Genomic DNA, 11,679 nt, shown 5'->3' with positions numbered 1-11,679 from the left:
TAGTTACGTGGAGAACAGATGATAAATCGACTCAAGAGTCTTACATGATGGAATATGAGCCCTTCGTTGGCAGCTTTCCTGGACTTCCAGTCATTCAGCATGTATTTTAATGAAGCTCCACAGGAGGAGAGGAACAGCTTCGACACCTGCGTCACCTTGCCTTTTAGCTCATCAAATATCACGTCACCAGTGTCTTCCTCACACCCACTCTGGGATGTGCTCCCGCTGCTGCATGTGGAGGGAGAGCCTGACCCCCCCAGCAGACTCGCTGTCAGCCCACTGGAGCCCCAACGCAGCTCTGCATGCTGGGAAGAAGTCAACCCTGACAAGTGCATGAGGTCAAGTGCAGAATGTACGTCGGCATCGGTGCAGCCAGATGAGTCCGAGTCCCATTCATGAGTGGTAGGAGATTTGCATTCAGAGTGGGAGGCCCCGTTGTCAGTGCTGGATGAGTCATCGGCATCCATCACCCTGATCACCTCCTCTGATCCCCAGACATCAGCACCTGCACAGCTGCAGCCTCTGGATGTGCAGGACTGGAGCAGGTCGCCATGGCAGCAGGGAACTGAGTCACTGAACTCAGGGGGAGGTGGGATGAGCTCAGTGGATGATGCTGTCTTCAGCCAGTCGATCTCCTGCACCCACAGACCCCGGATGACAGGAGCCTCCTCTCCCTCCTGCCGCCGGCTCTGCCTGCTTCGGCTTTTTCTGCGTTGTTTTTTCCTCCGAAGGTGATGACGCACGAATTTGGCAGCCCCATCCGACTCCTCTTCCTCCGTTCCACTGAGGAGGGCAGCATCCTCCTTGAGAAATCTGAACATGAGAAGAAACATGAAACGTTGTGGTTTTGTACACAGAGGCTTGTACGGTAGGAATAAAGTATGTGAACTTCCAGAAATTGAGTGGTTTTCCATTCATTCGCAATGAAATGTGGTCTGATCTTCATCTGAGACAAATACAGAAACACAGATTTTGCTAAACTAAACACCAATTGTTTCTGTAATTAATTCTGTCCTTATTGATCACAGCCATTAAACACTCACCTTACTGGTTAACAACAGGAAGTGAACCCTGACTTAGTGGCTGGTTGAGCAGCTCTAGGGCAGGTGTTGGTGCGACGTTTCCTGTGAAAAGCCTTCTTGGGGCTCAGGTCTGGGTTCTGACTATCCAGGAAGAGATTTACTGAACTCATTCTGGGATGGATTCATTGCCATGCCTTGGCTAATTGTCACCTCACCTCAGTTCATCTCAACTCAGTTCATCTAACCTCAACGCTAGGACTTTCAATACAATTCAATTATATTTATATGGCATCTATTACAACACAAGTTGTCTCTAGGATCAATTATTACATAAACATAACATAAACAATGGCAAGAAAAACTCCCCTTTAGGAGGGAAGAAACCTGGACCAGGACCTGGTTCATAAGGGGGGACCCTCCTGCTGGAGGCCAGCTGGGCAGAGCAGGAAAAGGACGATGTTTTAATCTTGGTATGGTGCTCTGTTTGCCCACAATGTTCTGCCATTGACACCTTTTCTATTCCTTCTGTATCAGAGACTCATGAACAGGGTTTTGTGACGTGTTCAGACTTTTAGATGTTAGGTAAACAGACGCAGACCTCGTCTAACTATGGAATGATGGATCTCTAAACACTCTGAGAGATGACTTCATCCTTTCCGGCTCACACTTGCTGTCCTTCAGTTTCCACACTGGTTTTACTCTGAAGTCCTTCAGCGTTGCGACTGGGGACCAGGTTGGCTCGCAGCTCCTCGGGGGCTTTGGTGACAGATTCAGAATATTTGATGTAAAATATTACTAAACACAAATGTAACGGTTTCCTCCTCAGCCTGATTTGATTAAGTGTCATCATTTAAAATGACTAACTTTTCAGGTTTTTTTTCCTGTTATTGATCATTCTGTTATCCATCGTCTTTTACCTGCACACAGGTTTTGAAACATGTCAAATCAAATCCAATTTGAGGAGACTTTGTCCAGCAGATCCTGGTGAAGCTGAGCTGAACGCTCGAGCGCTCATGTGGAGATCTTTTTTCAATGTACTTATCTAATCTTTCCTGTGATGGATTTGTTACCTGTCGCCCTGTGAATAGGTTTGAATGTAGTAAAGATAATGGGCGGGAGGACAGAATATCCCATCTCTTAGGTTACTCTGGTAACCAGTGGCTGCATTTGTTTTCTTTTCCCTGAGAAATGAACAATATTTGGATGAAGTTTTCAAATCTGTGAGACCTCGTGGTCTCTGCTGCATGAGCCACAACTCAGACTGACCTGTCTGTGGCCCGGTGGCACCGCAGCTGAGCTAGGTGCCCGATTTACTTCACTTTTAATGATGTTGGAACAGCATGTTTGACCAATTTCTATTGCAGCGCTGCCTCTGCCCAATGGGGCCCTGACGTCATTCAGAAATACAGAAACAAATGCATTTCCAGTTTGGCGTGCAGGATCTACCGATCCGACTTGATCCGGCATGAATCGAACCTCAGCAACCAGGAAAGAAGCTAATACTAGACTAGGACAGGATGTGCATACCTATGCTTCTGGAGACGCTGAGCTCTTGAGAAGGGGCACTCCGTGCTGGAAGGGGTGAACTCCTGGAAGTCTTCCCCTGAAAAGATCAAATGTAAAAATGACGATGGAGATTTGTGGAGAAGAAGCAGTCACTCTGTTTTAATACTTTTTCTAAAACATAAACAGATCCAAATGTAGATTTGGAGGGCAGGTCTGCTATCAGGAACCGTTACGATGGAACCAACTTCCAATCTGGGTTAAGGAGGCTGACACCACCTCCACCTTTAAAACCAAACTTAAAACCTTCCTGTTTAGTAAACCTCTAGTTAGTGTTAGTAAACCTCTAGTTAGTGTTTAGTAAACCTCTAGTTAGTGTTAGTAAACCTCTAGTTAGTGTTTAGTAAACCTCTAGTTAGTGTTAGTAAACCTCTAGTTGGTGTTAGTAAACCTCTAGTTAGTGTTTAGTAAAGCCTCTAGTTAGTGTTTAGTAAACCTCTAGTTAGTGTTAGTAAACCTCTAGTTAGTGTTAGTAAACATCTAGTTAGTGTTAGTAAACATCTAGTTAGTGTTTAGTAAACCTCTAGTTAGTGTTAGTAAACCTCTAGTTAGTGTCGGTAAACCTCTAGTTAGTGTTTAGTTAACCTCTAGTTAGTGTTAGTAAACCTCTAGTTAGTGTTAGTAAACCTCTAGTTAGTGTAAACCTCTAGTTAGTGTTTAGTAAACCTCTAGTTAGTGTTAGTAAACCTCTAGTTAGTGTTAGTAAACCTCTAGTTAGTGTTAGTAAACCTCTAGTTAGTGTCGGTAAACCTCTAGTTAGTGTTTAGTTAACCTCTAGTTAGTGTTAGTAAACCTCTAGTTAGTGTTAGTAAACCTCTAGTTAGTGTTAGTAAACCTCTAGTTAGTGTTAGTAAACCTCTAGTTAGTGTTTAGTTAACCTCTAGTTAGTGTTAGTAAACCTCTAGTTAGTGTTAGTAAACCTCTAGTTAGTGTTAGTAAACCTCTAGTTAGTGTTAGTAAACCTCTAGTTAGTGTTAGTAAACCTCTAGTTAGTGTAAACCTCTAGTTAGTGTTTAGTAAACCTCTAGTTAGTGTTAGTAAACCTCTAGTTAGTGTTAGTAAACCTCTAGTTAGTGTTAGTAAACCTCTAGTTAGTGTTAGTAAACCTCTAGTTAGTGTTAGTAAACCTCTAGTTAGTGTTAGTAAACCTCTAGTTAGTGTTTAGTAAAGCCTCTAGTTAGTGTTTAGTAAACCTGTAGTTAGTGTTAGTAAACCTCTAGTTAGTGTTAGTAAACCTCTAGTTAGTGTTAGTAAACCTCTAGTTGGTGTTAGTAAACCTCTAGTTAGTGTTAGTAAACCTCTAGTTAGTGTTTAGTAAACCTCTAGTTAGTGTTTAGTAAACCTCTAGTTAGTGTTAGTAAACATCTAGTTAGTGTTTAGTAAACCTCTAGTTAGTGTTAGTAAACCTCTAGTTAGTGTTAGTAAACCTCTAGTTAGTGTCGGTAAACCTCTAGTTAGTGTTTAGTTAACCTCTAGTTAGTGTTAGTAAACCTCTAGTTAGTGTTAGTAAACCTCTAGTTAGTGTTAGTAAAGCTTAGTTAGTGTTTAGTAAACCTTTAGTTAGTGTAAACTCTGTGTTAGGGCCAGTAGTCATAGTTGCAGCTGCAGGACCAGACTAGAGCAGCTGGTCTTAAACAGAGCTTCATCCTAGATATGCTGCTATAGGCTACGCTGCAGGGGGGGACAACATGATCCACTGAGCGGTGCCCATCACCCTTCTGACCACCTCAGGGTCTACTGTCTACACCTGTTTCTATATTGGTTTCTGTAGTCCACCAACTAACCAGGTATCAGTCATATGTACATAGAACTCTAAGTTCTCCAGTTAACGATCATTAATACTAATATATCTGCTCTTTTGGACCTTTGACAAGATATTTGTGTCTCTTCTCTCTCTGTTCTTCATCCTCTCTTTCCTATCCCTCTTTTCCTGCTCTGCCCAGTTGGTCTTTAGCAGGAGACTCCCCCCCTTATGATCCAGGTTTCTTCCCTCCTAAAAGGGAGTTTTTACCTGCCATTGTTTATATAATAATTGCTTAGGGGTCATGTTCTGGGTCTCTGGAAAGATCCTAGAGACAACTTCTGTTGTAATATACGTTATATAAATAAAACTGAACTGAATGAATATCTTCATTCAGTAATAAACTATCGAGGTGAAGATGTGATGAAATGTAAAATACTAGCAAGCACAAACTTTTCTGCACAAGCACAAACTTCTGTGCACTTAACATGCACAGTCCTGATGTGCATCAAATTAAGTTACTGTTTTCTTTTTTTATTATTATTTTTTTGTGCCTAAACACACTGGAAAGCCATTTTCTCTAGAAATAAGGCAGGTAGGAAAAGCAAAGACACACTCCTGCTTCTCAGGAAAACCCACGCTGCAAACACTGCAACACTGTGAGGGGCGTGACCATAGAAAGGGTCACTTTAATACCCTTTTACAATCATCAAAATAAGCCATTTTTCCAGCATTGACTCGTTAGCAGCTGTTGATCCAAAAATAACATGAAATTGGATTTTTATCCTTCATTAACTCTTGAATATTTTGTTTTTATATCCCAGGCTTACTTTCAGCTTGTGCAACTATGGACACACAGGGCTTGTCCTCCAAGCCCTCCGTGACCACATGCTTGGCTGTGCCGTGCTGCATCACATGGCTCAGATGGGGGGTCATGACTTGGACCAGCGAGTCCGGCTCCTCCTCACATCCTTGGCCGCCGTCCTCTTTGCCCAGAAACGGGAGTTCAGAGCTGCCAGTCACGATGATGAATGGTGTGCTGGAGTTAAACATCCGGGGTATGGCCATCTCTCTGTCGCTGTCAGGCTGCATCTACCTGCTGAGAACTTGGAGGAGATTGAGTTTTTGATTATTTAGCTAAACTGGGATAACATTTGTAGGTGTGATCCTTGTGTTATTATTAAATATGGGAATGTTTAAGGATAACCACAGTTATTTACAAGGATTAAACTGACTGACAAGAATACTATATAGTATGTTTGCAGCGCTGTTTAGTGTGGAGCCTATTACTAAGTCATCTAGGCAACATGGTGAATGATGAATTGACTTTAATGACAACAGACTCCACCTGTAGAAAGGCCCCTCAGACCCTGGTTTTCTTGTATGAACTGTTCCTCTATAACCTGGTGAACCTGTGATCTGCTGGCGTCCTTCACCTCAGCCACAGGCAGGCTTGGAGAAAATGGTACAGACTCAACAGCCCTGAACCAACGCGTCAGGTCTGAGCTCTGACCTGTTGGCTGCTGACAAAGAGTCACAACTCTTTTGAACCTTGCATAGCAGCTCTCAGTAGTGAATACTTTATGAGCTTCTTTAACAGTAAAATCATCAGAATTAGAGAAGAAATCAACCAGGCCCACCGGGTAGCAGCTGTGGGTGTTTCTTCAGCTTTAGCGACTTGACTCTAAACTCTAAACTGTTTTGATCCTATAGACCCCCCTGAGCTGACCTCACTCGTCATCCATCCATCCATCCATCCATCCATCCATCCATTATCTATACCCGCTTTTTCCTTTGCAGGGTCACGGGGGTCTGCTGGAGCCTATCCCAGCTCATTACAAGTGAGAGGCAGGGGTTACACCCTGGACAGGTCGCCAGTCCATCACAGGGTCACATATAGAGACAGACAACCAGACACACTCACACCTACAGGCAATTTAGAATCATCAATTAACCTACTATGCATGTTTTTGGACTGTGGGAGGAAGCCGGAGTAGCCGGAGGGAACCCACGCAAGCTCGGGGAGAACATGCAAACTCTGCACAGAAATACCCCCGCCAGGCCAGGGATTCAAAACGAGAACCTTCTCACTGTGAGGCAACAGTGCTAACCACCAAGCCACCGTGCTGCCTATTTCACTCGTTAATAGAGCTAAATCAACCACGTGTATGTTAGACCCCATCCCGACTTGACTATTCAAAAATCTTCCTCTTCTTATTGGCACGAAAATACTGGACCAGATCAACTTATCCCTAAACTTAGGATGTGTGCCACAGGTTTTCAAAGTTGCAGTAATTAAACCTTTACTTAAAAAAACCTTCTCTTGACCCTGACATTTTAGCTAATTATAGACCTATTTCCAACCTTCTATTTGTATCTAAAATTCTGGAAAAGGTAATTGCAAGTCAGTTATGTGACCATTTGTATCTTAGGAAGGGATAAGATGGTGTTGCGATGGCTTCCAGTGCAACTGTGAGAAACCTTGGTTTTGTTTTCGATCAGGATTTGTCGTTTAAACCATACATTAATCAGGTTCAAATAGCATTTTTCCATCTCCGTAATATTGCAAAGATTAGGAAATTCCTCTCCCAGAGTTATGCAGAAAAACTAGTTAATGCTTTTGTATCTTCTAGACTAGATTGCTGTAATGTGTTATTAGCAGGATGTCCAAGTAATTTGCAGAATAGGCTCCAGCTGATCCAAAATGCAGCAGCACGAGTGCTGACAGGAATCAGCAGGAGAGACCACATCTCTCCAGTGTTAGCATCGCTCCATTGGCTACCCGTAAAATTCAGAATCCAATTTAAAATTTTATTACTTGCGTTTAAAGCCCAACACAGCTTAGCTCCATAATATTTGCAAGACCTGATAGTGCCTTATGTTCCTAACAGAGCTCTCCGTTCTCAGAGTGCAGGTCTACTTGTTGTTCCTAGAGTATCCAAATGTAGATTTGGAGGACGGGCGTTCTGCTATCAGGCACCATTACTATGGAACCAACTTCCAATCTGGGTTAAGGAGGCAGACACCACCTCCACCTTTAAAACCAAACTTAAAACATTTCTGTTTAGTAAAGTCTCTAGTTAGTGTTAGTAAACCTCTAGTTAGTGTTTAGTAAACCTCTAGTTAGTGTTTAGTAGGGGTGTAACGATACACTAATCTCATGATACGGTACGATACACGATATTGAGGTCACGATAACGATACATACGATATTATAGCAGTATTTTTTTAACAACCTTGAATGAGGAACATATGACTGGAAAAAATTGTCTTTTATTTGAAAGACACAAAATACAAAACAATGCTGTGTGTTTGCCCTATTGTTACAGTTTGTAATGCTTTATAACTGTTTAAATTTTAAAGAGAAAGCCAGGCCAACCATTTTCCACAAACTGAACTAAAAGTAAATGTCAGGTTTGCATTATGCATCTTCAGTTTCATACAAGTACAAATATTTTGCCACAAACTGAATAGTTTCTCTCATGTATGATTTGACTTTTTTCTTTTCCATAAATTTAACAACTAAAATTAAATAAATAAATAAAAGTAAATAAATACATACAATTTTACATCATAAAAAAGATTGATTCATGCTCACCTTATAAGTGCAAGAGGAGATTTATTTTTGTTAAGAAGGTTATTTTGGTAATTCAGGGTTCATTATTTTATAAATATATTCTTTATATTCTGTAAATCAGGGACTATAATTACACTAGTCAGTTAATCTGTAGTGATTAGTCTGTTTTAGATTGGGCGGAGTGATACAGCACTAGGTGCTGTGTTGATGATCTAAAATCCTACGCTGTTGAGCGGACATTGAAGTACACTGGAACTCACGCAGAAGTTGTCCCGTGTTTATCCTACTCACGACCCGAAAAAGGTTTAAATTAATAAGGTAAGGCTTAACTCTACACCAGACTTACATAAGTAAAGGTTCAGACCTCAAAACCGGACTGCAAAACGGGACTAGTTTCTTCTGAGCGGAGTAAGATTTTGGTCCGCGGGTTGAGGCGCGGTCGCGGTCAGATGCGCGTTACTAGTCAACACAATAGATTAATATTAATAACCCAATATCGCGATACACTTTGTCACCTCCACGACACGTTTCGTGACGTTTTTGTATCACGAAATTTCGTGGCACGATATATTGTTACACCCCTAGTGTTTAGTAAACCTCTAGTTAGTGTTAGTAAACCTCTAGTTAGTGTTTAGTAAACCTCTAGTTAGTGTTAGTAAACCTCTAGTTAGTGTAAACTCTAGTGTGTTAGAGTCAGTAGTCATAGCTGCACCTATAGAACAAGACTATAATAGTTAATTTCAAACATAGCTTCGTGGTAGATATGCTGCTATAGGCCTATGCTGCAGGGGACACCAAAATGATCCACTGAGCGGTGTCTCTCACCCTTCTTCTCTTCTCCTCTTCCATTATTTATTTATTATAAGTATCTCATAGCCATCATTGTTGTCCCGTTCTTTTAGTTTGTTGTGCTGGTCTGGTCCCCCCCCCCCCTCTTTTCTCTTCTGTGTATGTTTGCAGGCCGGAGCATCGGGAGCTTCATGCTGACCTGCAGTCTCCCCCCTCTGATCATCCTACTGCTGCTTCCAACTGTCTGTCTGCTATATGCTTGCTGACATCCTGGCCCCACCTCTGTCCACCTCAGTGTCTGCCGTCTACATCCGCTTGTATAGTCATCCCTGTAGTGCACCAGTTAGCCATTGTGTCTGTATCTCTCCTTTCTCTGTTCTTCATTCTCTCTGTCTGTTTTTTCATTTCCTGTTTTGCCCGGTCTGGCCTCCCCTTATGATCCAGGTCCTGGTCCAGGTTTCTTCACTCCTAAAGGGGAGTTTTCCTTGCCACTGTTCGGCTTAAGGTTTTTCTCCCACTAGGGGAGTTTTTACCTGCCATTGTTTATGTTATGTTTATGTAATAATTGCTCAGGGGTCATGTTCTGGGTCTCTGGAAAGATCCTAGAGACAACTTCTGTTGTAATAGATGCTATATAAATAAAATAAAATTGAATTGAATTGAATTTGGGTGGTGGGTGGAGAAGTCCTGCCTCAGGTGGAGGAGTTCAAGTATCTCGGGGTCTTGTTCACGAGTGAGGGAACGATGGAGCGGGAGATTGACAGACGGATCGGTGCAGCGTCTGCAGTTATGCGGTCGATGTACCGGACCGTCGTGGTGAAGAAGGAGCTGAGTCGAAAGGCGAAGCTCTCGATTTACCGGTCAATCTACGCACCTACCCTCACCTATGGTCATGAACTTTGGGTAGTGACCGAAAGGACAAGATCGCGGATACAAGCGGCCGAGATGAGTTTCCTCCGCAGGGTGGCCGGACGCTCCCTTAGAGATAGGGTGAGGAGTTCGGTCACCCGGGAGGAGCTCGGAATCGAGCCGCTACTCCTTCACATCGAGAGGAGTCAGCTGAGGTGGCTTGGGCATCTGTACCGGATGCCTCCTGGACGCCTCCCTAGGGAGGTGTTCCAGGCATGTCCCACCGGGAGGAGACCCCGGGGAAGACCCAGGACACGCTGGAGAGACTATGTCTCTCGGCTAGCCTGGGAACGCCTCGGACTCCCCTCGGAGGAGCTGGAGGAAGTGTCTGAGGTGAGGGAAGTCTGGGCATCTCAGGAGATCTGGACCAAAGGCTTTTTGTAGGCATCATCTGCATATAAATGTGTCCTGAACATAATCCCGCTATATTACACACTACTCGTCAATTTAGCCATAGTGGAAGAGGGTTGTAGCTGGCAGGCGCTGGCGGGTGCTGGTATTTGCAGAGGTGGGTGCTGGCAGGCACTGGCGGGCGCTGGTATTTGCAGAGGTGGGCGCTGGCAGGCACTGGTGGGCGCTGGTATTTGCAGAGGCGGGCGTGAATGAACGGACACCAACGCCGGCCCAGCAGCTCGAGTATAAATAGCACACAGAGACGTGGCTGCATGCCTTCCGCTGGCTCGTCCAGCTGTCGGAGTCTCTCTATCTCTGTGCTCGCCATGTTGACAGTGAACATGGGCCATCAAAACAGAACCGGCCCTTCTCATAAAAGACAACACTTATCCCGGAGTCGTCATACCAAGCCACGCGGAGAGTGCAGAGTGATATCTGATCATGTCAGTGTGGGAAGCAGCAGGTGTATCATTGTATCACCTGAATAGGACCGGTGAAGCATTCATGAATACGGAACTCGAGCATGCACCACGTAAAAGAGCCAAACCAAAGTCAAGCAGCCCTCCAGCTCCCCATACACCAGGTCCCCCCTCACCCTGGGACCCGACCACCAGGATGCCTCCGGTGGAGCCCAGACAAACAGCCCCTGTGGGATACGGTACCTGAGAGACGGTTCAGGGGAAATCCAGAGAAACAGAACAGCTCTCCGGTCCGTGTCTCTGTCCAGACCTCTGGCATGTGTTTGACAAGTGGTCAGCTACCGGTTTTCTGCCCTCGCAGAACTGGGAGTGGGAGTTATGAGCTCTTCCACCTCGCTCAGCCCGGCCCACCCCCAACCCCCCACCCTCGCGACGTCCAAACGCTGCGTGCATTCTGCAGATAGACTCAGTGACACTTGGATCTGTGGCTGTGTTGCTGCTGCAGTCGGAAAAAAACTTGCGCTCATCCTCAACCCAGCTATTTCAACCAACCACTGATCACCCCCCCCCCACAAATTTGACTTCTGAGATTGAATTTTATGTCTACAAGTTTTTGCGTTTTCGTCCATACGGGTCCCAAATTCCAGGCCGATCTCTGAAACGGTGAAGCGAGACAGCAGAGGATGGTAGCAATCAAGGGGCAAAAGAAGAGAAGAAAAAAGGGAGAGAAAGTTAATGTGCTGGGAGTTGAAGAAGCATTGAGGCGGGAAGCAGCCAGACGTGGGCACCTACAGAAAACGCTACGGAGGGCCCAGGTAGGAGGGCCCTTGTGCCGTCGAGACAGATAAGGAAAATAAGGAGCAAGTGTTCAGGGGACTTTAAGTAGAAAAACGAAGCAGGGTTTCAAGAAAGACAAAGGAAATAGGCAGGAGCACAAAGAAATGCGACGTGAGGCAGAGTGAAGTAGCAAAGACTAAATAGAAGACATGTACAGGAGACTGGGCACAGAGGAGATGGATGCGGAGATGGAGATCGGAAGGATGTGCAGCAGCTTAGGTGATTAAGGACAGATGGACATGTGCTTCCAAATGAGGAGAGTGTGTGAACTGGATGAAAAGAGTACTTTAGAAAGACAGATAGTTGGAAGGTGGAGCAGCTGTAGAGCGGGAGGATGACCAGCATCAGCCTTGAGGAGAGCAGAAGGGCTGCTGCTGACAGGCGGGTGGAGATACAGGAGCATCTAAAACCAAGCCACACAGCGGAGAT

At 44.5% G+C, this 11,679-nt stretch overlaps 1 protein-coding gene across 4 annotated transcripts in view; it reads right to left on the bottom strand.

The window, feature by feature from the left end:
- The window catches only part of LOC133419520 (STE20-like serine/threonine-protein kinase), a 22,303-nt gene extending 11,530 nt beyond the window's left edge, over positions 1-10,773 (bottom strand). For all 4 annotated transcript variants that reach the window (XM_061708728.1, XM_061708729.1, XM_061708731.1 and 1 more), the window contains exons 1-4: positions 10,657-10,773; positions 5,157-5,432; positions 2,550-2,625; positions 45-813 (exon numbers count right to left, since the gene is read on the bottom strand). In XM_061708728.1, coding sequence (XP_061564712.1) covers positions 45-813; positions 2,550-2,625; positions 5,157-5,418 — 1,107 coding nt within the window. In that variant the 5' untranslated portion in view covers positions 5,419-5,432; positions 10,657-10,773. The remainder of the gene's footprint in view (positions 1-44; positions 814-2,549; positions 2,626-5,156; positions 5,433-10,656) is intronic.
- Positions 10,774-11,679: the final 906 nt, after the last annotated feature.

This window comes from Cololabis saira, chromosome 19 (genome assembly GCF_033807715.1).
Source record: "Cololabis saira isolate AMF1-May2022 chromosome 19, fColSai1.1, whole genome shotgun sequence".
NCBI lineage: Eukaryota > Metazoa > Chordata > Actinopteri > Beloniformes > Belonidae > Cololabis > Cololabis saira.
This window is presented reverse-complemented; position numbering and strand designations above follow the sequence as displayed.